At 45.4% G+C, this 25,264-nt stretch overlaps 7 protein-coding genes and 1 long non-coding RNA gene across 11 annotated transcripts; 4 read left to right on the forward strand and 4 right to left on the reverse strand.

Annotated features, from left to right (window-relative positions):
- The first annotated feature begins 343 nt into the window (after positions 1–343).
- On the forward strand, positions 344–1,610 carry LOC108035557 (solute carrier family 66 member 3). The gene is made up of 4 exons (XM_017111225.3): positions 344–548; positions 605–864; positions 1,171–1,291; positions 1,354–1,610. The coding sequence occupies exons 1-4, from the start codon at positions 395–397 to the stop codon at positions 1,482–1,484; spliced, it is 666 nt and encodes a 221-aa protein (XP_016966714.1). The 5' UTR covers positions 344–394; the 3' UTR covers positions 1,485–1,610.
- LOC108035556 (NF-X1-type zinc finger protein NFXL1) lies at positions 1,516–4,746 on the reverse strand. The gene is made up of 10 exons (XM_017111224.3): positions 4,578–4,746; positions 3,881–4,500; positions 3,661–3,819; positions 3,490–3,606; positions 3,320–3,436; positions 3,131–3,262; positions 2,862–3,070; positions 2,626–2,806; positions 2,113–2,568; positions 1,516–2,054 (listed from the first exon to the last, which is right to left on the reverse strand). The coding sequence occupies exons 1-10, from the start codon at positions 4,690–4,692 to the stop codon at positions 1,629–1,631; spliced, it is 2,532 nt and encodes an 843-aa protein (XP_016966713.1). The 5' UTR covers positions 4,693–4,746; the 3' UTR covers positions 1,516–1,628.
- A 427-nt stretch (positions 4,747–5,173) lies between these two features.
- LOC108035536 (phosphatidylserine lipase ABHD16A) lies at positions 5,174–7,599 on the forward strand. Its single transcript, XM_017111203.3, has 6 exons — positions 5,174–5,412; positions 5,505–5,818; positions 5,870–6,021; positions 6,312–6,915; positions 6,980–7,247; positions 7,304–7,599. Exons 1-6 carry the CDS (start codon positions 5,287–5,289, stop codon positions 7,412–7,414), a joined length of 1,575 nt encoding a protein of 524 aa, XP_016966692.1. The 5' UTR covers positions 5,174–5,286; the 3' UTR covers positions 7,415–7,599.
- On the reverse strand, positions 7,587–8,459 carry LOC108035537 (zinc finger matrin-type protein 2). Its single transcript, XM_017111204.3, has 2 exons — positions 8,235–8,459; positions 7,587–8,159 (listed from the first exon to the last, which is right to left on the reverse strand). The coding sequence occupies exons 1-2, from the start codon at positions 8,335–8,337 to the stop codon at positions 7,678–7,680; spliced, it is 585 nt and encodes a 194-aa protein (XP_016966693.1). The 5' UTR covers positions 8,338–8,459; the 3' UTR covers positions 7,587–7,677.
- Positions 8,460–8,663: 204 nt separating this feature from the next.
- Positions 8,664–9,165, forward strand: LOC108035209 (V-type proton ATPase subunit e 2). Its single transcript, XM_017110719.2, has 2 exons — positions 8,664–8,731; positions 8,791–9,165. The coding sequence occupies exon 2, from the start codon at positions 8,795–8,797 to the stop codon at positions 9,050–9,052; it is 258 nt and encodes an 85-aa protein (XP_016966208.1). The 5' UTR covers positions 8,664–8,731; positions 8,791–8,794; the 3' UTR covers positions 9,053–9,165.
- Positions 9,166–9,740: 575 nt separating this feature from the next.
- On the forward strand, positions 9,741–24,920 carry LOC108035205 (proteoglycan 4). Of its 4 annotated transcripts, none has more exons than XM_017110716.3 (6): positions 9,741–10,082; positions 19,112–19,229; positions 20,879–21,197; positions 21,261–21,498; positions 21,561–21,723; positions 21,782–24,920. In XM_017110716.3, exons 2-6 carry the CDS (start codon positions 19,143–19,145, stop codon positions 24,485–24,487), a joined length of 3,513 nt encoding a protein of 1,170 aa, XP_016966205.1. In that variant the 5' UTR covers positions 9,741–10,082; positions 19,112–19,142; the 3' UTR covers positions 24,488–24,920. The 4 variants fall into 4 exon arrangements, with proteins under 4 accessions (XP_016966205.1, XP_050741774.1, XP_043950894.1 ...); XM_050885817.1 differs by lacking the exon at positions 9,741–10,082 and adding an exon at positions 14,929–14,947; XM_044094959.2 differs by lacking the exon at positions 9,741–10,082 and adding an exon at positions 14,973–15,046.
- On the reverse strand, positions 12,828–13,194 carry LOC127010807 (uncharacterized). Its single transcript, XM_050885818.1, has 2 exons — positions 13,045–13,194; positions 12,828–12,993 (listed from the first exon to the last, which is right to left on the reverse strand). Exons 1-2 carry the CDS (start codon positions 13,189–13,191, stop codon positions 12,838–12,840), a joined length of 303 nt encoding a protein of 100 aa, XP_050741775.1. The 5' UTR covers positions 13,192–13,194; the 3' UTR covers positions 12,828–12,837.
- LOC127010808 (uncharacterized) lies at positions 13,994–15,458 on the reverse strand. Its single transcript, XR_007763605.1, has 3 exons — positions 15,407–15,458; positions 14,844–15,353; positions 13,994–14,462 (listed from the first exon to the last, which is right to left on the reverse strand). It is a non-coding gene; the product is annotated as an uncharacterized LOC127010808 (long non-coding RNA).
- Positions 24,921–25,264: the final 344 nt, after the last annotated feature.

The following is a 25,264-nucleotide window of genomic DNA, read 5'->3' on the forward strand; positions in this document are numbered from 1 at the left end:
GAATTCGAGCCCCAAGCTAGAGATGTGCGTGAGTGCGCGCGCCACTGCGACAATATTTAAAATAATAATGAAAAACATTCGAGATACTTTACATTTTATAAGGTTTTCTCTTTGTTACTATTCTAAATTATTTTTTTATTTTTCCTATAAAGCAATCATAGTTTATAGTTCATAGATTACTTCTCCCACTTGGAAACCTATTTTTTTAATGGTTTTAAAACATCACAGGTAAAGACCATATTTAATGTGTTTATAAATGTAAAAGCTTGCTTTTTTAATATAAACTATCGCAATTTAATGTGAACGCAGAGGGATGTGGTAACACTAGCATTTCCGCCCACACAATGTTTTGGTCACACTCACAAATTGCAAATTTCGAATTTCGACGGTCGCAATGAGTGGAGCTCTCGGAGATGTGGTTTCCGAGTACCTGGAGCGGGGACTGGTGCTCGTCATAGCGGACCTGCTGAGCCTGATCACGGTCTCGTCTTGCCTGGTCATCAAGGTGCCGCAGATCAACACGATCCGGGCGAACGAGTCCTCGAAAGGTGAGCACAGCCCACACACACACCTTCCACTCAAGATATCCATGTACTCGGATCAGGCATCAGCGTCTTGGGACTGTGCCTGGAGCTGTTCAGCTACACGGTGATGCTGTCCTACAACTACACCAGTGGCTATGACTTCCTCTCGTACATGGAGTATCCTGTGCTGCTGCTGCAGGAGTACGCCCTGATTTACTACGCCTTCAAGTACCAGGATCTGCTGGGCAAGAGGACTCAGCTGGTGGCCGTACTGTACAGCATAGTGGCCACTCTAATCTACCTGAAGCTTTTCCCCATTATCATCCTTACGTTCCTGGTGGTGAGTAAGCTTGTCTATCACCTGGCCACTGATTAGGAGGGAATGCCTGCCCAGATAACGACTTCGGCGCAGTTCAAAACCCGTTCGCACTCACTCACTTTTTTAATTAACTAATTATGCTATCGAGCAAACGGGTTTGCTTTGATTTGTTTTAGTTTGGAAGGGAGGCGCTCTTAACTGGGCACCATCTCTTCCCAAGGTCATCGGTGTTTGTTGTATAATATTTGAGCGGCTATTAATACCTTTTGTGCTCGGGCAATTGATATATATCTCGAAATTTGTATAAATATTTGTTTGTTTCTTCAGCCTTTCTGCACGCCCATCGGAGCCACGAGCAAGGTGCTCCAGCTGCTGGCCATCCTGAGGACCAAAGATGCCAGCTCCGTCAGCAGAACCACATGGGCGCTCTCCGCCTTCACAAACATGAGTGAGATCACAGCTTGCATTGCCCCACTTGAGGTCATCAATTAACTTATTTATCGCTTACAGCTCGAATTTACACGGTATTCTTCCAATCACACGACTGGATGTTACTGTCCAACTTCCTGATTTCGACGTTCCTTAGCGCCTCCGTCTTCGCCGCCGCTTGCTTCTACAAGAAGAAGGCCAAGGCGGAGTAATTGGCCAGCCGGATTAGAAAAGAGCTCAACATATACAAACACTGCGCTGCCTGGAAGTGCTTATCAGTCATTGTTTTAATTCGATTTGCTTATCTGTTTAAATTGATATTAGAAATACTCGTTGAATCGCTTGTTGTCACTCGTTTAACTGTCCGCGTAAAATGCCACAGCAATTGCACCCACCACTGTGAGGATGGACACAATATAGATGGCCCAGCGCTGCCAGTCTATCTTGATTTTGGCCGGACCCACGTCCACGGTTTTGCGCTCCTTGTGCTTGCGCTTGCCGAACTTCGCCTCGAACTTCTCGAGCTCCAGCCGGTTTCGCTCTTCCTCGTGGCGACGCTTTTGCTCCAGCTGCTGTAGCTCCGCCGCCTGGGCGCGTGTTTGCTCCGCCTTGCAGTTAGAGTCGCATTCCAAGGATGTTTGACCAGCCCGGTGCTTGTCGCAGGCAATCTCCTGCTTGAGTCGTTTGCAGGCGCAGAAGATGCGAACCTTCTTGCGACACAACTCCGGATTGGGACACTTGCCCGAGTGGCATATTGCAGTGCAGCGATGACCACAGGGATACTGTAAAAGTAATGATCTCATCCTCCCTTATCCTAATTTAAGAGCCTTGGTTACTCACATTCTTTAAGCACCGATTGAGGCAGCTACGTAGCTTCTCCCTCCGCTCCATAATCTCCTGGACAGTGCCCGTCTCATCGAAGTACTCACTGCACTTGTAAACCACCTGATTAAGCCCGCAGTGGCACTTGATCTTGATCACAAAGTTGCAGGGCGCGCAGGGCGGCGGATGACAGCCCTTGGGACAGGCGTGAACACATCCGGTGGGTCGGGGGACGGAGCAGCCCTCCTCACAGTTGGCACAACCAGCTTGCTGAGCCATGTCCTGTGGCAGCGCCACAGAGTGGCAAACCAAGGAGCACTTATGATTACCGCATCTTAGCTGACGCGCACACTTTCGCTGGCAGGAGCTGGGCTTGGAGTTCCAGCAGGGCCAGGTGGCCACCTCATGACCCCCGATGCAGGTGACAACGACGCCTTCTTCACATCGGGGGTGAGGTAGAGCTTTATAATCATACTGTAACACAAAGTGGAAAGGGTTTGAATTGGAACTTTTAAAGCATTTTAAATGTACCTTTTTAGCCTGTGGCTTAGCCTCTTTGGGTTTGTTAACTCGAACTGCCTCATGGCAGCGAGCTTTACAGATGTGTCCGCATTTGCTGGTGTCATTGGGAAGCCCACACACCTGGCCACAAGGAGGACACTCTCCCTTGTGACAACGATGTTTAACGGCGTGGTGGCATTTGGCAGTTATGCTAAAATAAGTGGATTAAAACGGTTTCCAGTTTATAATTTTAAATCAACACCCACCGGCAGAGTTCCATGCAAACGATGCGGGCACTCCTCTCTCTTCCACAAGGAACACTTCTTTTCGTCTTTCCACAGCGGCAGTTTATTTGGGACTCCAGTTTACAGGGATAACAGGGTCCGTTGTGGCACACGGACTGGCATTTGTGCTTGTTGCAGCTCAGCTGCTTGCCACAAATCTTCTCGCAGGGTGGACACTGATCACCACAGCACTGGAAAAGGAATAGAACAAGTTTGATACCTAGTTTCAAAAGCAAAGAAGGATTTCTCACCTTTCTATTGCAAGCATGTTTGCCACAATCTCGTATCTGTTTGCACTTAGTCTCGCATGTGAACTCTTTGGAGCAAGGAAGCTCCTTTTCATGCAAACCACAGCGACATTTCTTTTTGGTTCTCACGGGGCACTAAAAAACATATATTTTACTTGGAGAGCTGCTATGATTTCTTGGTAAACATCTTACGGAAATGCAGGGTCCTCGGTGACATCGCTGCGTGCAAGTATGCTGGCCACAGGACAACAGCTTCTGGCAAGTATCGCCACAGGTCTCCTCAGCCTCATTGCAGGGTCTAACTTGAGTCTGCAGAATTAAAAATAAATAAATATTTTGTTAAACTTCAGGGATAGGCTTACATTCTTCCCACAAGGACAGCTCCTGACTTGCAAAGGACACTCGCCATCGCCGCAGGGATCGGCATGGCAGACCTTTTCGCAAATATGCAAGCCACAAGAAAAGGACGCTCCACAAACCTGCAAGAATTTATGGGTTTAACATATTTTCTCTGACTCAATAGACTCCATTACGTTCTGACACTTCCACTTGCGATCGGAGCAGTTGACCATCTTGGATTCCCTCTGGCACTCGCAAGGCTGCAGGCTTTTGCTGGTGCAGGGCGGGCACTGTCCTGGTCGATGGCACACCTGATTGCACTTGTGCTTGCTACAGGCAAGAAGATCCTTGCACTGTAAGGTGGTAACATTAGTAAGAAAGCGGGAAAGTTATCCACAAAAGTCGAAACCCTACCGGCTGCTGGCACCTCCACTGCTTGTCGATGCACCTCATGGACCTGGGACTGGATTTGCCGCACAAACAGGACACCTGCGCTTGCTGGGCACACGGAGGGCATGGGCCCGGATGACATAGCAGCTTGCAATCGTGTCCACACTTCGGTTGCAGCAGCTTTCCGCAGATCTCGCCGCAGGAATGGGGCACCAGAAAGGGCTGGTTCTCAGGGTTCACCTCCTTGCCGCAGAAGCAGTTGTACTGCGTGGGTTTCTCCGCCGGCTGGTAGTCCCTGCGGCACTGGGGGCAGCACCAGTGCAGAGACTTCTGGCGCTTGGGCGGCACAAACTCGCCCAGGTGATTGTAGTGCCCCTGGCTGGCCTGGCCGTTCTGCTGCTCCGCCGCCTTCACTTTCATCTGCATCATGCTGTCGTTGGCCCACCGCTGGATGCAGTTCAGGTGGAAGAAGCAGTAGCAGCTCTCGCAGGACCAAATGGCCTCCACTCGGCGAATGCTGCCGATGCAGATGAGGCAGGTGGCTGCTCCCGAGTGGAGGGTGTTCTCCAGGAACGTGCTGGTTCGCGCAGCATCCTTTGAGCTCCCTGGGCTCTCCGCTGGTCTGTAGTTCTTATAGAGGAGTTCTATATGTGGTAAAGATAAAGCCGAAATAGTTGTTAGCTTTCGAATGACACGTCACGAGTGGCGGCGGTTGGTTTACCCAGAATATGCTGCTCGTCCAGTTCGCCTTCATCTTCAGAGCTGGAGGCGTAGGTGTCCACCAGTTTCTGGGCAGCAGCCAAATTCTTGGCCTGCGCTTTGTTGAACTTTTCCATTTTTTAGCCGGCGTTTTTGTCTATCAACTGGGAATAAATTCTTGGGGGTAGAACCAGGGATGGAAAGTTTGTGATAACAGCGGAACTAGTATGGAACTAGTTCAGACACGGAACTTTGACTTGCGTGAGCTTTAATTAAATAATTAATTTCCAATTGGAAACTATAAAAATAATGGTGAATTTAAATTAAGTTAAATCGTTATTGATATTAATAATGCATATTTAATAATACATCAAATCATTTCTTATCTAGTTTCCAATCCGAAATAAACTTTAAAGTTCACACAAGTATAATGTTCCGTTTACTATATGAATAAAATGTATACCTATGAATATTTTATATGCTGTCACATTCTAGTTTTATAGTACTCATTTTGATTTTTATTTTATTCATTCGCATAATTTATTTGGTGAAAATTAAATGTTCGACTTAACCGTTAAGTCATCTTATTTGCCGGCCCTGGAAATGGATGTCAACCATCTGTTTGTGAGTGCGACACCCTGGAACAGCTTTCACATCAACGTCGAATACAACAAAAGTAAAATAGAAAAAATTAAATATATCCGGACACACAGAAACCGAACCGATCCAAGATGAGTTTCCTCAATTACGTGTTCGGCCCCAATCTGTTCATGGAGTACCGCGGCGTGCCGGAGCCGCAGCGCAAGATGTACGAGGCGGGGGCAGCGGAGAAGTTCGGCGAGCAGATTTTATCCACGGTATGTGAGGCCGTGCCCTCCGATCCCATGGGGAGGCGGGCTATAAGACCCCACCATATGGCAGTCTAGAAAGTGGACTTTCCTCTTTGCAGCTCTCGGTGATGTGGTCCGTGGGCTACTACACATCGCCGCTGCTGGTCACATTCCTCTATCGACGCGGCTACCTGATGACCGACTCCTTGCCGGCGCTGGCCAAGATCACCACCAGCGTGGGCCTGATCGTGATGATCTCCCTGGTAATGCGCGGCCTGGGGCGCAAGCAATCCCGCTCGTACTCCAACATGATGAAGGCCCTGGTCCAGGCAAAGGCTTCCAAGACGGCGGGAGATGCCAACAGCGAGCTGCGCCGCTTCGACATCGAGTTCAAGGCCTGGCCGGTGGACTTCGATGTGAAGGCTTTGACCGGGTGAGTGATGGTGACCTCTGGAGCGTTCGTCCAATAACCGTTCCCTTCCAGAGACACCAAGAAGCCCGTGGTCACGGCCAGCAGGCGGGAGCCGCTCCAACTGGCCACTGTGCCCTGCGAGGTCGTCGCCTACCTGGCCATAAACACCTTCGGGCTCTCCATGATCTATCCGGGCTCCGTCAAGCTGCTCCAGAAATTCATGAGTAAGAGCGAAAGCTAATTGGGAGTTGGCTATCTGAAATCATATTGAACTGCAATCGGTCAAGCTCATTTCTTAAAGTTGTGCGCAATTTCTCAAATAAGTCACATGCACATATAGATCAAGAAATATTAGTCATCCTCATATACTGGCTGTAACTCTTTCCCATGATAGTGTAGCAACCAGTTTGCCTGGAAAATGCATACAAAGATATCAAGCTATCTTTTGTTTGCCGTGTAATTTATAAAATCTTTACGAAATTCTAATCTGTAATACTTATGTCTACCCCTGCAGGACCCATGCTGATTTCTGGACGCGCCAAGCTCATCGAGGATGACAACGGCATCCGCTACAAGATTAAGACCATTGACTCGAACGAAATCGATACGTTGTTTATTGACAACCGCAACGATAACGTGGGCAATGGCAAGACTCTAGTCATTTGCTCCGAGGGCAATGCCGGCTTCTATGAAGTGGGCATCATGGGCACACCCGTGGCCTTAAAGTACTCAGTGCTGGGATGGAATCACCCCGGATTCGCCGGCAGCACGGGCTCGCCTTATCCGCACCAGGACAAGAACGCCATCGATGCTGTGGTGCAGTTTGCCATCAATCATCTAGGCTTCGCCGTGGAGGACATCATTCTGTACGGCTGGAGCATCGGCGGCTTTAGCACATTGTACGCAGCCTCTGTATACCCAGATGTCAAGGGAGTGGTGCTGGACGCCACCTTCGACGATGTGCTTTATTTGGCTGTCCCGCGCATGCCAGCTCCACTGGCGGGCATTGTCAAGGTAGCCATTCGCAACTACTGCAATTTGAACAATGCCGAGCTGGCCAACGAGTACAATGGACCAATATCCTTCATTCGCCGCACTGAGGATGAGATTATTGCAGAGTGAGTGATGGCTTGACTAACTTAGAATGATTTTTAGTAAAGTGACCCTTTTGAATTTCTCCAGGGACAACCACATTGACACCAATCGCGGCAATTTCTTGGTCTTGTCAGTGCTCAAGCACCGGTATCCAAACATTTTTGGGGCTTCCCAGCTGAACAAGGCCAAGGGGCTGCTGTCCAAGCCTCTGGAACCGTACAGTATCCCCACCGCCGACGAGAAGCTCTGCATGTCACGCCTGATAACATACGCCTCCGACGAGGGCAAGTCATTCCCCATGAACATAGGCGCGGATTACTCAGACGAGGTCCGCAACCTCATGGCTGTGTTCTTGGTGGGTTTTTTGGACACCCTAAGCGTTTTAGATAACTAATCCTGTCCACCTTTCAGCTGCGCAAGCATTTACGTGACTACAACTCGACGCACTGCACCCAGCTGCCCGGAGAGTTCTTCAACATGCCTTGGGACATCCCCACCGAGCAGGGATTTGTGTTCACATAAGCCTCTTAATCCCCGAAAGGTGTTCGACGGCCGTACGCTTAGACTTAGTGAAAGGTTTTAGTCATTTTTGCACTCTGACTGCTTATTAAATTATTCTAACTGGGAACAGCCGGGATTCGCTGGACAACTGGTGTAAAATTGTCTTATATACGAAATAATAAATGTCACAAGCTATCATAACTGAACGTTTTGGTGGTAAGTTTCTATTTCAATGTACGACTAAAATTGGAGGGGGTTTTGGGGGGCAGTTCAACACTTAGTTCCTACGAGTTCTTCTTGGAGCCACCGAAGCCGGAGAAGCCCATGATGGCGGCCATGTCGTCGGGCATGCCGCCGGCCTCGAAGTCCGTGTCCTCGGCCTTGCGCTTGCGCTCTTTCCGCTTCTCCTTGCGGTGCTCCTTGTAGCGATCCTCCTCCTCCTTGGCCTCCCGCAGGCGCCGCTCCAGCTCGTAGTCCTTCTGCTTCTCCTCCATCTTCTTCTTGTTCTGCTGGAAGCGCTCCTTCACCTGGTCGACGGTGCTGCGCTCCACCTTCATTGACATGCCCAGATTGCGCTGGTGCTTCTTGCCATTGATGTGGTCCAGGAAGTTGATGGAGTCCTTGACCACGCAGTCGCAAACGTTGCAGTAGTAGCCCCCCGATTGCGAGGTGGGTGTGTTCTTGTTGATGACCACGCTCTTGCCCAGCTTGCTGTCCAGGTCCACCTTGTAGTCGCGTCGCTTGAGGTTCTCCCGCTGCACAGGCTCTGCAGGGAGGCATGAGAGGTTAGAGGGAAGCCTTCGTTTTACAGATCTTGCAGAGAAATCGCCCGTCTACTGACCTTCTTCCTTGGGCGCCACCTGGTTGAGCAGCCGCTCCGCCGCCAGCTTCTCGTACTCGTTCTTGTCCCATTTCCTTCGGTGGTCATCAGGTCGCATCGTCATGGTGGCGCTGGATTAATAGCTAAAGGTTCTAAAATCTATTGTGTAAAACTATGCGAGATGAAAATTTGTAAATATTTTTGTTAGTGATGCGGCGGTTCGTGTCCTGGCTATGTTTTGGCGGGAGTGTCAACCTGGTTTTAGTCAAATGTTATCGGTAGCTGCCAGTGTGACCGCATTTGGCCGTTTTACCGATTTTAAATTTAAAAAAGTTAATTTTAAGTTTTTAAAATCATTAATTACGACGCTTTATAAAAAATTGTAAAGGGTACGTTTACATAACAATCTTTTGCTTGTGAAACCCTAATGCTATATCGATGTTTCTATAGGTTTTAAGGTATCGATAGATTGCTAACAATAATTATTGATTTTTCGTAAAGTTCAGATTGGAAAAAAGGTAAGTTAGCCAAATACCGTAAAATCGGAGATATACTTACTTTTTGGGCTTACATATAGAAAAATGGGAGCCGCTTTCTTTCCCGTGCTGTTCTTCACCGCCTTGTGGGGCGGCGTGGGCATTGCCATGCCCATAATGACCCCGAAGGGACCTCATCAGAACCTGATTCGCTGCATCCTGATGCTGGCCGCCGCTTGCTGTTGGCTCTTCTGGCTGTGCTGCTACATGGCCCAAATGAATCCCCTGATTGGGCCCAAGCTGAAGAGGGACGTGGTGGCCATGATTGGCAAGTCCTGGAACAACCCCATTGTGGCTGGTTAGAAGTTTGTTGGGAGCATATAGTGCCAGCTTTATGATGTATCCCAGCTTAATCACCACTTATCTGTTTATATTGCGTTGTAAATAAAAACTGAAAATATCCAATGTTCTATTAATTGTGAACGGTTTTAGATTAGGAAATCAAATTTAAAGTACAGTATACTAGGTATACTAAGATGCATCTCCAATGATTTAAATTGTGTTGTAAATGTGCAATTAAAAACATTAATTATTACATTTATAGTAAAAACACAATCTTACAAATTTATTAGACTTATTTTTTTACTTTGAAAAATAACGAAGGTTGAAAATAAAAATTAAAAATATTTAAAGTAAAGATCAGTAAAAGGTTTGTGTTAATAATTAAGTAAAATTAAATGTATTATTTATGAGAAGTTATGAATAATAACAATTCGAGCTCCAAATTAAATTCTCACCCAAAATATATTCCGAAAATAAGAAAGTATTTTGACATTTCAAAGAAAAGGATAAGGAAATTTTCTTTTCAGCAGGCAGATACTTTAATTTTCTGTGAAACTACTGCAGTAGCCCTTCAACAATGGAAATAACTTTATGATTTGAATAACACAAGAATAACGATACTCGATGATAAAGGGAGAGTTAGGGAAAAGAGCGCAGAGAGCGAGAGAGCGAGAGAGGGGGAAGAATTCGACCTGCTCTCTTCGCAGCGCGGCGGAAGACCATCTTCATTTCTCTTTTCTTTCTTCGCCGCTTGAAGGCCAGCCACTGAGATTTGTGGCCACCGTCCTCAGTTTACCTTCAGTCTCGGGCGCGATCAGTTGGCTTTCCCCAGTCGTGTGCTTTCTTGGCGTCCGGAAAAAAGAGATTACCGTGAATCCCCAAATCGATTGGGAGCTATAATACCAATAAGCGAAACGGTGCCACATTTGTGATTGAATTCAAGTACAAATCGATTGCAGGGAGCACTTCATTCCAACTCTTCTCCTCCCCCGATGGAACCCAGCGTCTTTCGCAACGGGGGACGATAATTCAGCAAAGCAAAACCTGGCAGGTGAGCTATTCAGAAGTTTACAACTTCATTTGCAAGGTGCTCGGCAGCAGGCAGCAGGATCATGGCATTCCGGGCCCCAGTCGAGCTTGAGTCTCTCCCTAACCCGCGACTTGGGCCATAAACTAGTTAGACATGCAATAAAGCAGCCTGTGGAAGGTCCAAAACTGGTTACATTTTACTTGCAGCGTATGAGGTAGGAAAAAGCCTGGCCAAGAGCCATAATCGCGCACAAACGAGCTGGCAAAGCTACAAAATTATGGATGTTAAAACGAAAAAATGGCAATAAAAAAAGGGGCCCAGTCCCTCACCGAAAAAAAAACCAGTCTGTAATAAAAGAAATTAGAAATTAAGACCTCCCTTCCCCCAAAACACGAAAAAAATCCAAAAAAAGGGCGGCAAAAAGCAAAGAGCATTCTTTCTTTCAACCACTGGCACCAATAAAAGCGTTGAGAATGGCTAAAAAGGTGGACAGGTGATCGTCCAAAGAGCTCAAAAACAAAAGGCCGGAGAACGTTTTGTTGGCTCCTCGCAATCTTTCTTGGTGCCGCTTTATATGTCGCTAACCGCGCAATTACCACGTTCATGAACTGGGCCAATTGACAGTTCAGTGCTCAGAGCTCGGCTCAGTTCACCGCAGTCTTGGTCGTTATAGCCACGGCTCTACCCGTTGCACCGCGCTTTGGGGTCTACGGAACCGGGGAGAGCGCATCGCGGGAGGAAACACCATCGCCATTATGCTCCGATCCCACTAACCGCTCCAAGACGAGTGGGTCGGTCGCCCATTATGACGCCGGATAGTTTGGGTTATGGGTATCTACAAAGATATCAGAGCGAAATATTAGAATTCACTATATTATCCAATAATACAATCAACGTGTTATAAATAGTGCTATGCGATCCCGTAAAATCACCAAAAACTATAATAACTATTATAGTACCATATAATACATATGTACATATACATACATATGAGAACTCACTATATTATTCATGAATATACTTTATGCTCCATAAATTGGTATATCTCAATTTCATAGATTGCCCAAAAGTTATATTAATTCTCTCCGAATATCATATCATAGTGGGAATTTGATTTTACTAGAACACATTGGGAATGCAAATTGTTAAGTAAGCCCACAAAATCGGAACGGTTTAATTTTCATAAACTCTTACAACTGTATTTAAAGATTGCTAAACGGTGAATTTTGTTGTGGGCACAGCCGGGGGTGCTATTATTTCGACCGCCGCTGTGCCCATTAGAGATATGAGCGTTTTGCATGCGCCTATCTATGTCGGTGCGGAAATTGATTTTAGTCGCAGTTAAAGTTTTTAGCACTTACGGCTCTCTCCTCTCGGCCTTAAAAAGCGCTTGCAAGACAGGAAGAGGCTGTGGCTCTCGGCACTCATTTCTGACCCAATTCGAGGCGGGGCACCCAGTAATAACCGACAATTTACGCAGATTCCTTGGCGTTCCTAACCGAGCCGAACTCAAACTGACTCATTGATAACTGCAGTCGCTGGAGAAAGTGCCAAAAAGTCGGAAAAAAGTCCGACTGACTCAGCACGAGACGCTGCGATTGGAACTCGGATTCGGACAAGGCTGTCTCGACAGGTTGCCAAATCCACTTTCAAACGCGAGACTGCATCCGAATCCTAGACGCATAGACACACCCATATCTTTCGCTCTTTCTGTCCATCTGTCACCGAGGCATTTGCGCCGTGTTTCTCCCATTATACTTCCCATTTTTTCTTTCTTTTATTTTGACAATTTTCACCTCAAATCAGTTTCACTGAGGCAATGAAAATTTTCATTTTTTTTTCGGTTTGTATGTCGGAAGTGGATCAAACGACAGACGAAATAGAAATGCGCAAAACCAGATTGAGATTGAAAAATTATGTACATTTTTACGAGCATTTCTCGGGTGTGAGTTGGAGTGGAGTGCTGGTTTCTGTTTCTGTTTCGGTCTCGGTTTATTTTGATTTCGTTTTCGTTGTCTCGACACTCAAATTATTCATTTACCAGTTAATGAAACACTTTCGCTCGTTAAGAGCCGGTCAAGTCGCAGGCCGCATCTCGAAGATCTCGGAGATCTCGAAGACCTCGAAGACCTGAGATGGCTGAGATGGCTGAGATCTTCGCTTTTGAGCTCGCGCCCACACAATTTTCCTTCTCTGGCTTTCTTAGATTCCCCGCTCTTCGCCGAGCGCAAGATTCTGCGTTGAGAATCGCAAATTGGTCAAGAAAAGCCAGACTCATCATGAGAATGTATCGCGTCTGGCCCAAATTGGCAGGCCGGCCGATCATCCGTGCCGCACGATTCTCCAGCTCTGAGCCAAATGACAGAAGAGTCCGTAGACCGGAGACCGGAGACCGGAGAATCAGATTGATCTCTGCAGCTGACTTGGCCAGCAGTTCGTGCCGGGGCGAAGTAGAACATAACGCTAAGCTGCGGCTAAATTGCATTCAAATGATGTAAAATCGCCTCTAATGGGCCGATCTTTTGTTTCGCCTGCCAAGAGGAAAGCGACCTCAAATGCAAGAGTTCGTTGCGGTAAAGCGAATGAAGCTCGAGTGCACTGCTAAAAATATGGAATATCCTAGTGTAACAAATCCTTTAAAATGTTTATTTGCATTTCATAACATGGTACCCAGCGTTAGATGCTGTTGCTAGTAATCTTCCACAAATTTTGTCTGTTCCAGGATATTAAATAAGCTTATGATAACATATATATATATATATATTTAACCTAACTGTCATGAAAGCGACCAGTAGAACCTAGGTAAAGCTCGATCAATATCATAAGCCATCCAGTGCAGTTCGAACATATAGCTTCCCTCCGGAAAGGACAGTTTACTGGTGAAACGATTAAAAACACTTGCATAAGACATCTTTTCCAGCAAGAGGTCATGCTGAAAAGAAATCCACTATTACATAAAGTGGACACTAAAGTCATTACTTACGTTAAATGGGCAAGTGTGGTTCATGTTGGAAAAATCCCTAAATAATTCATAGAAAAAGAAAGCGACTGGATTGGATTTCGGAGATTTTAGGAACTTGCAGGCGTCTACCGTTACGTTGTATATCATGAACTTTGCAAATATACCCATATATAGTATTTTTCGTGCTACCTTCACTTTGGTTACGGGAATCCTAAGGAGATTTACCTTAATGGACACGTATTTGAAAGATCGATTCACGGCTTTCAAAAAACAATAGTCGAATCGGCAAAAGTCCTTATCCAACGATTCACACTTTACGTTTGTAAATTCCACAAGGCAAAAAACCTAACAAAATGTATATAAGGAAGGGTTTTTGAAAAGATAAAAGTATCTATTTTTCCTCCATGACCGAAGTGAGAAGAACAAAGCCTCCGAGACAATACTGCTGGATGAACATTGTATCGTATTGATGTGTCCAACAAAACTGAACTACATTTTGAACTCCATTTGACCGAAAAATCATCCACAAATGAATAAAGCAATTATAATCTAAATAAAGCGTTTAAATACGGTGCAAAATTGCTTTATTCTACTCGAAAGAAACAATCTTTGTTAAAGGTATCTATTTATTACTGTTATTTTACTTATTCGTCATATATTTGTGAGTTATTCAGCTTAGATAAGTTATTAATATTTATCCCAAATAAAAGTGGTTAGAATAAGTTGTTATTATTATATAAAACCCGAAGAACGAGCGTTATATCTTTCGTACTATACACTCAATTTATCCATCACAATAGAATACATAAAGGAATTGTATTACAATACTTAAGCCGAACTGGCAGACCATTACAAATATATAAATTTATATATAAATATAAAAATATTATTATAAAAATATATATAATACAAATATTGAACTCGTTGTTGCTCAAAGTAAACCCATTATATGTGGTTACCCATCATGATCTTATCGAAATAAACGATTTTTCCTTTTATCTTAGGAAAAATCGTTTTGGTTTAATGACTTCGATTACTTTCAGTAAAATGTGAATATTTATAACTTTTAGAACTAACAATACAATTGTATTTTTCTGCGTGTTCGAGATAGACAGAGAGAACTTCCAGAAGTGGAGATAGGATAGAACAGAAAAACATGGCTCTGCAGTGAGTTCCAGTGGGTATGGTATGGATCAGATGGTATGGGTAGTGGCATGGGTATGGGCTGGTCTGGCACAGAGAGGAGGAGTGCTTCTCCTCTGGACGTGCGTGCCTCGCATGTTGATCGTGGCACTAATTGCAGTTCGGCTTCTTATCCGCCAAGTGCGTCGATGCATACTAAGAGGAAGCTGTCTTCCCCATGTTGACATTTGCATTTAGACACGGGCTCTGAGTTCCACGAGGCAACTGGAGTTATTCGGAACATGTTGGTCTGTCCACTTCAACGATAAGAATAATTGATTTGTAGAATATAGTAAATGTTCCAAACAATTGTTTCAATCATCGTGATTTTATTTTGACACTTTCAAATGTATTTCTAATGTTAATATTATTTAATAACCTTTGCAAAAGCCCAAATGAAATGTAGAACTCAAATTTTGGTAACACCTAAGATGACAGCTTTAAATGTCTGTGAGAATTGTGTTCCCTTTTTGTTTGCTAAAATCACTTCCTCCTAATGGGGATCGGAAATGAGAGTTTTATTGTGGCCTCTCTAGGTAATAGGGAACGAATTCACCCGCTATTCTTGAGTGGACTTCCCAACTTGGCCGACAAGTCACCACCTAGCCGGCATTTAGCACTGTTGTTTATACTGTTACCTCAGCCCAACGGTTCTGGCCACCTGACTTGACACTTTTCACCTCCGATGGGGCGCCCTGTACGGTGCGCACTCGGTTGTCCGCAGGCCCAAAGTTCTGCCACAGTGAGTAGTCAAGTGCCGAATATTTCACTTGTGAGAACAAGCTGACGGATTTGTTTGCTTTTAATTAGTTTGCTTAGTTCGCTTGGTTAAGGCGTAACGGTGAGTGCTTTTAATGACTATTCCCAGCACTTATAATATATCATTATTCTCTCCGTTCCTGTCAACTTTTCCCCTCCGTTTGTCGCAGAAATGAAATGCACTTTTAGTTCCGCAATGGCCGGGGACAGAGAGCTTTACTTTGTATGCCAAGTGGTTCTGGGTGCCCGAAGAGGTATGGTATAGCCTCCTTCTCCCGTCTTTATAAAGTGGTTATGCTCCAGTAAGACCTTGGTAGCTGGCGCCGTTAGAGCGATTACGAAACTGCAAACGCTGCACAGATTGCTCTCGACGCATACATATTCATCTCCTAATGGCCATAAACAATTAATTAATTTATTATACAATTAGCGGCAACGTTACTTTGTTCCTCCATCGCCCCTCGCGGGGTAGCAGTGGATGTCGGGCGAAAATGAGCGGTTTGTGTAGGTTTGGTCTTCTTATCAGATGGATTTTATAGGGTTTGCCCGAAAGAGAAAACGCAATCTTAATTGTTCGACACAATCTAAGTTTATGTTCCATTGTTGGAGGTGTATTTGAATTTCACAAAATAATTATATTATTGAGATTGTGCTTTGGACAAAGGTAAAAAATGGTACATGTATATCTGCATTTTTTGATTTTAAGATAAGTTAAATGAACATCCCAATAAAAATATATATATATATATTTCAACTTACATTTTCACCGAATGTCATATCGAATTTCTACTGTACCGTCCGTTCTGTTTCTGTTTACATTAACTGGTTATCTGCTCTTCCATCGGCGCTCTTCGACGCCTTTCTTTTGGCAAAGGAAAGCAAAGAAAGAAGATTGCATAAATTTGCACACTGCCCGGCTAAATTGAGGCATCAATTATGACATATGGCTAGCGGTCTTCGAAACCCCTATAATGAAGGAGCGAAAACCAACAAAAATAGAAGACCACTTTCCCAAGTCAAATAATCAAAATGCTGCATTGTTCGGATGATTCAATGGCAGCTCCTCTAGTTTCCGATGCGTTCGCAGTGAACTTTCCATTTCACCGTCGTTTTCTGATAAGCATCCATTGACATCGATGCCTCACCTGTGAAATCCCCCACCTCTCCCCCCGCCAAAACACCTGTCACATTTCACTTTCTTCGGCACTTTGTCGGCCAGCCACTGTGATTGAAAGTGGCTGGGAATCTTAATCTGGCCGAAAATCGCGTCGCAAATGCCAACGCATTTGGCCAAATATCGGTCGTACATAAACGTGCCAGCGGGCTAATGGCCGACTTCCGTTAGGCATTTTTGCAGCTATATATGTGGTACTATATACTATATACCCACAGACCGACAACTGTCTGATTCTCCAGATCAAATTCTCATCAATCATTCTTTGACGCTTTTTCGTCCAGCAATTTCACCGACGGAGAAAATCGGCTAATGCGAGAAATTTAATCAACTTGTGCGTGGCCAGCGACGTCTTAATACTTAATGCCTAAATCGAAAAAACCCCTCGCAAGTGACTGTGTGCCGGTGTATTTTGGTTTTACTTCTGTATTTTCGTTAACTTTTTTCACGCGACTCAAACGCAAGTCAATTTATTCTTTCTTTCTCCAAAACACAGCGAGGTAAACACAACTGAGGTCAACAAAGTGGTACTCAAGCTTATAGAAACATATACAATTCTTGTTTTTGTTAAAATAACAAATATGATTAGTAATAGCATTAGTTTTAAAGTAAATAAAACAAAACAAAAATGTGTTCAAAATTTTTGATTTTGATTTAGGAAGTAACCGATTTGATGATTCTTATAAATTTACAGCACTTTTATTCTAGATCATATTACAGGTAGGATACGTGAGTTTTATAGTACATATAACATAATATTAAAGTGCATCATTGCTTTCTATATTTTCTGTTACTATTTATTTTAAATATTTGTTGTAACAGAAAACTAAATTTTCAAATTGTTTGATTTTGATGTAAAAAGTAACCCATTTGGTGTTTCTTATAAATTTATAACACTTCTTAACTGAAAATTTATAGGTTATAATATATCCTATTACAAAGGTATGATATTTGAGATACTTGAGCTTTATAGTACATTATAACAAAATATTAATGTACACCATTGCTTTCTATATATTCTGAAACTATTTAAAATATTTTTTTGCTGATAAGGATGAAAATATAAAAAAATATGAAATTGATTTCAACCATTATTTTTTTAAATTTTAAAGTAATGCAAAACATATCCATTGCACTGACCGCAAGTGTGCATACGTACGTACTGGGAGACGAGCACAAGCTACCAGTTTTGGCTCTGGCCGTCTCCGGGCCTCAGCCCACCTCGTCCTCCCCTCGAAGCCATTGCTCGTGGCTCCGCGCATGCGCATCTAGGTCAAAAGCTGGTGGCTATGGCTCTGGCCATGGCGATGACGATGGCGATGGCGATGTCGATGTCGATGGCTCCCCAAGCGTTCTAACTGTCTTGGGTGGAGGGCAACTGAGTACCTGAATTCCCCCTGGAGCCCAGCCACACACACTCGTATGTACACATGCCGCAACTCTAATTGCACTGCTTCTTCAATTTGCCTCTTTTCCAGGCAGCTTGTGCGCGTTTTTGGCGGTCTTTTTATTAGGCAAATGGGTTTCCGTTCCATTTCAATGGGAAGTGGCGGCGATGCCAGAGATTCGGGGCATGCGCTTACACTTAAAGGCGGTTTACCAGGAAAGGAATAGATACCAAGATTTATGGGTGTTCGACTCAGTTGGGAATGTCGAGTTTTAAACAGAAAACGTAAGACTTCTCGCAGACCCTTTCTAACCACATATCTATATGCCATTTTGCATAATCCCCCATTAAGTCTGCGTTCGATTTCTGATGACCCAACAAAGCGGCTTCTGCCGACCGGATTATCATGCAAAGTATCAAATTAGTTTCTCTCCGCCAGCCAGAGCCCATGGTCGAGGCATTCCTAAATATAACAGAACTTTTACTTTTGCCAGCTCGAAGAGCTTAGAGCCCCCGAACCCAGGCCTCTTGATCATCCAGCCAAAGAGCACCCAAGCATCCAAGCATCCAACCATCGCTGGCGGCTTCCCGCACCGAAAAAACTATTTTTACACACGTTTCTCCGCGTTGCCTGAACTTTGCTTTTGATTGCACATGTACAACTAAACCATACATTGTGGCTTTATAAATACCGAGATCTTACATGTGTATATGACGGCGGAACAAGCCATAACCCGGCCCCATCGTGCTCCCATCTTGGATGAGGAGTTCGATGTGGCCGTGCAGAACTGGTTTCCCAGCCCAACCCACTCCTTCATCGCCGGCCCATCTGCTGTGCACTTAAGCCGTTCGGAGTGGGTTCTTTATGCTGGAGCCCACGGCCGAGCTTCCCATGAAGTGAAAATTCCAAATTTGTAGGGCTCAGCCATTGAGCGTATCAGAGGGTGTCGGGGAATTCTCAAATTAAAGTTTTTGTTTATGCCACTGGAGAGCTTTCGCTTTTACGACTGGTCAGCGGAGAGGTCTTCAGTTTGCCCAGTTCGGTTTCCAATTAATTAGGAAATTTATGTGAAGCCTTCTTTCATTGAGAAGGTGGAATTTTTATAGCCATGAGAAATGTCTGGGTATGTTAAAAGAAAATATATATATATATAAGATTTTGTTGCCAGAAACAGTTTTACTATCTGGTTAGAAATGAGCCCAGGGACTTCCCCAAGCGATCACCACGAGTTTTCCTCTTGCAAAAAACTCCTTTGAATACTTTAAAGTACTTTTGAGGAAAATGCAAATCAAACCGGTTAACGGCTTGCATATCTCACGGCTATTGTGCACTGTTCTTTTCCTCTTTTCCCTGGCGAAAAGTGAGAATTTTCGTTTGGCTAATGGGCTGGCGAACAGGATTAGCCGGTTCTCCGGCATGCTGGCCCATTAGTGGCTTTTTTCCCAGCCCAATCCCGATTCCCGAGATCAGACGGATCACTCAGGCCCACTCGCTGGGGTCCCCAAAAGAAAGCAAAGACCGTCCGAACGAAAGTGAAGAAACCCGCTAACAATGGCTAACCCGAAAATCTTTTCTAACTCTCCAGAACCTGCGATCGGCGTTGTAACGGTGGAAAAATGGACACCGTCTATGGGACAAAGAAGTACTTCCAGAGTTTATCCGGCGTGAGTGATATATACAGGGCGCAGACATGTCGGCAAATGGTGAGTAATCCCCAATCGTTTATCACTCGCGGCCACAAAAGGCGCAACAGTTATATGATTAGCATTTTTGGAGTCTGCTGGAGAATGGAATCGGGGCCATTTATCGTCCCCCGACATCTCTTTGTCAACAGAATGGTTACATCAACTCGCGTCGGTTGGTTTTCCTCGTTATCTATTACAAAGAACGCAGCATACTTATGTTTATTCATTTGCCTGTTTGTTTGGGATGAGGGACCAGGGACCAGGGACTCGGCACCGAGCTGTTTGCATTCCTCATTCACCAGCAAACTAGAGAGTCTGAATAAAAAGCGATACATAGGTACGAGTGACTAGCGAGCCAAGCTCGACAGAAGAACGTTCTAAAAGGTGAATGACTTTCTCTGGCGGCGAAGAAAGAAGAGGCTACGAAGAGCCGCCGAAGAGAGCGCGGAAGAAAAGAGCCGAGAGGACGGCAATTTGGCCAACTGAGTGGTTGGGCGGGGAGAAACCGTCGGAAGGGAGGGAGGGGGGCTTCCCGGGAGAAAGAGAGGAACTAAGGGAAATGCCCTGTAGCTAACGAATGTTAAATGGTAATCAAGAAACAATCTAACTTTCCCAGAGGCCCTCGGGGATCCACAAGTCTCCCCGAGCAAATGCACTTACAGCTGGGGTCGAGATAATAACCCATAGGGTTCTGAGCATAAATCACCGATACCTGGCGATTAAAGATTAGCTTTGGGTTTTTAAAATGCCCAAAGGTGAAGAACTGTTTTTCCGATTGATATTTGTCTACACAATCACATTAGATTGCAGGTGTCAGAGCCGAAAACCAAAGACTTAAGCAACAAACTTGTTTTATACATAAAATATTATTTCAAATTTAATTATAATAAATTAATGTTTGCAGTGTTTTTATTTTTCCATTAAAATCCTGCATTATTGGAGAGGTATTATCCCCAATAAACAGTTTAAGTCTCTATCAATGCCATATAAATAACCGTCAGACTTTTCAATATCAATGTCAATGCCAAATCAAAAGACTTAAGCAAAAAACTTGTTTACGGCACTCGTAATAAAAGCACTTGAAGAAAAAGCGAGTGCCTATTGAATGGATAAGTAAATATTTATTTTAAAGAAAATATGATTCGTATTTTATATATGTTTGATAAAACCAGAAGTGCTAATTAGTGGTTTGCAGCTGTACTCTTAGGAACCTGCGGAAGTCGGCCAGGTTCTGCGAATCTGACCAGGTGCACTGACTTTTAACCACTCCGTGATTCGTAGTCCCTCATCGCAGGCTAATTAAATGCGTTTTCCCAGCGCTGCTAATGAGATGCATTAACAAATCATGACGAGTGCCCACCGGCGATAGCGACTCTTAGCCTGGCATAAGGCTGGGAAAGTTTGGGGGGAAGTTAACCAGCTTGCGGTTCTTGGCGATAGCGCGAATTGAGTCCAAAGTAGGGGGCCGTTAGAGGCCAACTTCCGTCATCTAGATTGCTAGATTCGCAGATCGGGGGACTTGGAGTCGCGACGATAGAAAGTGGCCGAAGGGCCGAGAAAGTTGTGCGACTTCTGGCGGCTAATTATCGAATTAGTGGCCATCGGGATCGATGGGGATGGCATACTTAGGAGACCCAGTTAAGAACGTCTGACATCTTCTTTCGCAGAGCGGAGCAGACTATACCTACCAGAACACAGTGGGCCGGAGGTCCCAGCTGGGGGCCTACTACCACATGAACAAGCAGCCCTCGTACACAAATGAGCACAGCTTGAACAGTCAGTATGGTTACAACACGTGGGGCATCTGGCGGGATGGGAGGAACATTGCCCCGTCCACCTTCTCGGCCAAGACGCACACGCAGTACCCCAAGAACCGATCCTTCAGCATCATCCTGACCACAGCTGCATTTATCGTCCTGCTGGCCGTCATCTCCATCGCAGGATTGGCCTTCTACTTCAGCTCTATTAAGACCACGCTGGAGGATCGTAAGTATTTTGGTGATATCTGGGTTTTGATTAGCCCATAATGTATTTCTTGTGTTCTGACAGCTGTCATGGGCTTTGAGGGTTCCTTCCGCATTGCCAAGGGGGATCTGTTCTCCACGGGTCTGAAGTATAACCACACCACCACCTACAAGCAGAAAATTGATTTCTACAAAAGGTTCGTGGAGCGATCCATGATGGACAATGGATTGCAACCCCTGCGCACGGATGTCTGGGGCTTTGGAGAGGGTCCGCTGATAAAGGTCTCATTCCGGGTGTTCCTCGATGTCCGTAAACTGCCACAGTAAGTTACCCTTTATTTCTTAGCCTTAAAAATTTAATTAACAAATTTGTTTATAATATCAGAAACATTCTGAGCGTGGAGGAGTACATCAAGGAGTCGCTGTTCCTAGAAACCTCTGCCACCAAATCCCTATATCGCTCTTTGCGCTTGGACACGGAATCGGTGGAGATTAAACGCATTATGGACGAGCAGGTGGTGCGATCTGCAGCTATATTAAAGGAAGCCGTAAGATACCTCACTTGCCAAAGTAAAATCCCACATAACACCAGCATTTTTTTAATAGCAAACGGTGCCCACTAGTCAAACCCAGTTGGAGAAGCGCCTCATGAAGAAGGGTAGTACACCAGCGCCAGCTGCAGTTCATCCGAAACCCCTGGGAGCTAATACCACGCCCAAGCCGAAGAATCCCCTGTTGCGCAGTCACTCCGCCGATGATGAGCCCGATATCGATGTGGAGAATGCTCCGGTCATCCAGGGCTCCTTCGAGGGTTCATTCGAGATCACCAAGACGGATGCGGACATTGCCCGCAAGAAGACACCGCCCACTCGCGCCTATCAGGCCAGTAGCACGATGCCACCCAAGGCCATTGCGGTTACGCCGTTCTCCTTGAGGGTGAAGCCCAAGAAGCCGAGCATTGAGAAGCTGACCACGGTGCTGCCCCAGCAAGTGCCCTCGGGAAGTCCCACTAGCACCACCAGGGCAACCACCAAGGCAACTACCAGTACCACAAAGAGAACTACCACTTCAACGACGAGGAAAACCACCACTACGACTACTCCAAAGCCCACAACAACGACTACAACAACGGAGGCAACCACTACTACTACAACAACAACAACGACTACCCAATCTCCACCAGCACCTAGCACCACAAGAGCCACCACAACAACCACCAACCCCTTTACGTATCCCTCTGTGAGCACACCCACCCCGAATCAAGGGGGATCTCTGCCCCAACTGGATGCGAATCTGTTTACGACCTTCCCCATTTTGGACACCCAACCGTGGAGACCAATGCATCGAGAGGTTCCAGAACTTCTGCCCGGTCCACCCCCAGCTTTTCCCACCAAAACCCTGCCTGGAGGAACCACGCCCACTGTGAACCACATACCACAGCGGCGGATCGATGAGTTCGAGCTGCCCTTCATCGCCGACAATCCCACTCCTCCGACAGCAGCTGTGGCCCCGGTGACCATTGATCCTTACAGTCTTGGGTTCCTCAATCCGGGATTAAGAGTTCAGGAGCAAAAGCCCAGTCTTGGCCAGCAGCCCCTGGATCAGGACATGCTTTTCTACCACAACTTTGGCAGTCCGGTCTTCATGCCTGGCACTGAGAATATAGAACGCTTGGGAGGAGCCCTGGTCGAACCACATCCTCTGCCAGTGCCCCTCATCGATGACGTGATCATACCTCCATTCAAGCCCATTGATGCTACGATGGGAACGGGGGAGAAGCTGCCCTTCAATCTGGATGCCAGCAACGAGAGATTCGAGCATTTGGGTGGAGGAGTCATTGCCAAGAAGCCACAGGAAAAGCTGGAAAAGAAGGAGCAACCTTTGAAGAAGGAACCATTGGAAGAACAGATCAAAGAGGCGAATCAAACTCTGCTAGAGAAGAAGGAGGTTCAGGAGAAAAAAGATCATAAGAAAGAACAGCTTGAGATTACCACCAGAAAAGAAACTAAACAGGAAAAAGTGGTGGTCACCACCTCATCCCCTAAGATCCCAATTAATAGCCCACCCAAGCCAACGAAAACTCCATCTTTACCCTCTCTGAAACCAACGGATAACTCTGTTTTGGCCGACACCATAGGAGAATTCTTCATGGAGCTTCTCAATCTGCCTAAGGAGGACAATGCCACTGCTAGTAAGAGACCAACAGAAGATAAGATAGAATCCAGGATAGAGCCAGAGGAGGAGGAAACCCAGGAGACCCTCAAAACCCCCGCTGTGAGCCACACCAAACCCAATTTCATGAATCTCAAGGAGATCATTCTGCAAAGGAACACCGCCTTATCGATTCTCTCCAATGAAACTGTAGAGGAGGATTCCACAACAACCACACCGACTACAACTACCACGACCAGCACCACTACGACGGAGGAGCCCAGAACCACCAAGAAAAACCGCGTACGGACCACCAGTGAACGACCCACAATGATTGACGACTCCAACTTGTTCCCCTCGCACTCCAAGTGGGAGTTTGTGAACAGTACATCCGCGCAGGGATTTGGGCACAATGCCAATATGAGGAAGGTCTTCAATACGACGCTGCAGGCCTGGGTCTCAGAGGACATTGACAAGTCCGAGAATCTGACCCTTAATGATATCAAGACTAGGATCAACAACGCCAGCAACATTCAGGACATCTCCCTGATCTTTGATACACTGGCCTCCAAGTTGGGCATCACTCCCAGCGTGCCCAATAAGTTTCCGCCCTTTTCGCAGAACAAACTGAAGCAGGCACCCAAAGAAGATATCAGGAGACCCATTGCCACCTCCACCACCACAGAAATTCCTTTGGCGGTTCCGGAATCCATTTTACCTGTGGAGAGGGAGCCCTTCATTAGGCCCATGTCCAGTTTTCTAGAGGACGGATCCTCTGAAGTCCTGGGAGCAGCTATTCCCGTTATAGGCGAAGCGGAAGTGGAGGTGGTGGACCCCCTCAACTACGAGGAGATGCTGAAGATCTCGCAGTTCGCTGCCAGCAGCACGGAACCCAGTGTCCACAAGCTGGTGACACTGCTTCCGGTCCGATCCAATTCCGGAATTCGAACCTATAGACCACCCGCCGAGGATGAGGAGACGCCGAGGGGCGAGAGTGCACCACTGCCCGTTCCTGCTCCAGCTGCCACGTCCGCTCCTACTGCTGCGCCCGGAAGAATCAGCATACGGCGCAAGAGCAACCTCAACCAGAGCCGGAGATTCGGCCAGCCACCCGCGGAGGCGGTGGTCAAAGGCGGCATCCAGGTGACGGTCAAGAAGTGATCACAGAGTCGGCCAAATAGCTTCACCATGAGATTAGCGGAGAAAAACGAGTTCTGCTCTTTAGAGCCCAATGATTTAGCCTAGACTACGAAATTCTGTATGTAGCTGTAAGTAGGGAATGTATCTTTAGTTAGTCGATCGTAAAAATAACGAATTCTTGTTCGAAAATTGTTTACACATTTGGATGGGAACAATTTTGGAATGACACTTCCGGTTATACTTGGCGGTAACTGCGACTGCCAGTCCTCAGTATTTAAGCAAACCACATCACATTCTTTGGCTAAGTGTCGCATCTTTAGCTTGTATACGATCCTAGAATTTTCGAATATTATTTTTACAGTTCATTGCGATTCTTATGTTAATGTTAGCTTTGGATGTAACTTAGTAATTAAGCTCGATCTTTGAATAAATGTGAATAATTTATTATTATTTATTGGCCTGTTCTGTGATTAATTTATTATTATTCATTGACTTGCTTTTTCTGGGCTTGTAACTACAAAAGTTTTTTAACCATTCGTTGTTTTGGGAAAAATTAATTATGCACTTGTTTCTTTTTTCTCGTTATACTCAACGTTTTATAACAATTAAGCTTGTACTACTGCTTAATACCCTTATTCTTCCAGAGATAAAAGAATCATGCTTGAAAATATTAGAGAACACTAAAAATTAACAAGAAAAATTAAACAATGCTGAACAATTTTTCTTAAATTCAAATTCAAATCTTATTCTAAGAAAAATAATTTAAACGTTTCCATTTTTAAATCGCGCGCCAATAAC

Source organism: Drosophila biarmipes, chromosome 3L (genome assembly GCF_025231255.1).
Source record: "Drosophila biarmipes strain raj3 chromosome 3L, RU_DBia_V1.1, whole genome shotgun sequence".
NCBI lineage: Eukaryota > Metazoa > Arthropoda > Insecta > Diptera > Drosophilidae > Drosophila > Drosophila biarmipes.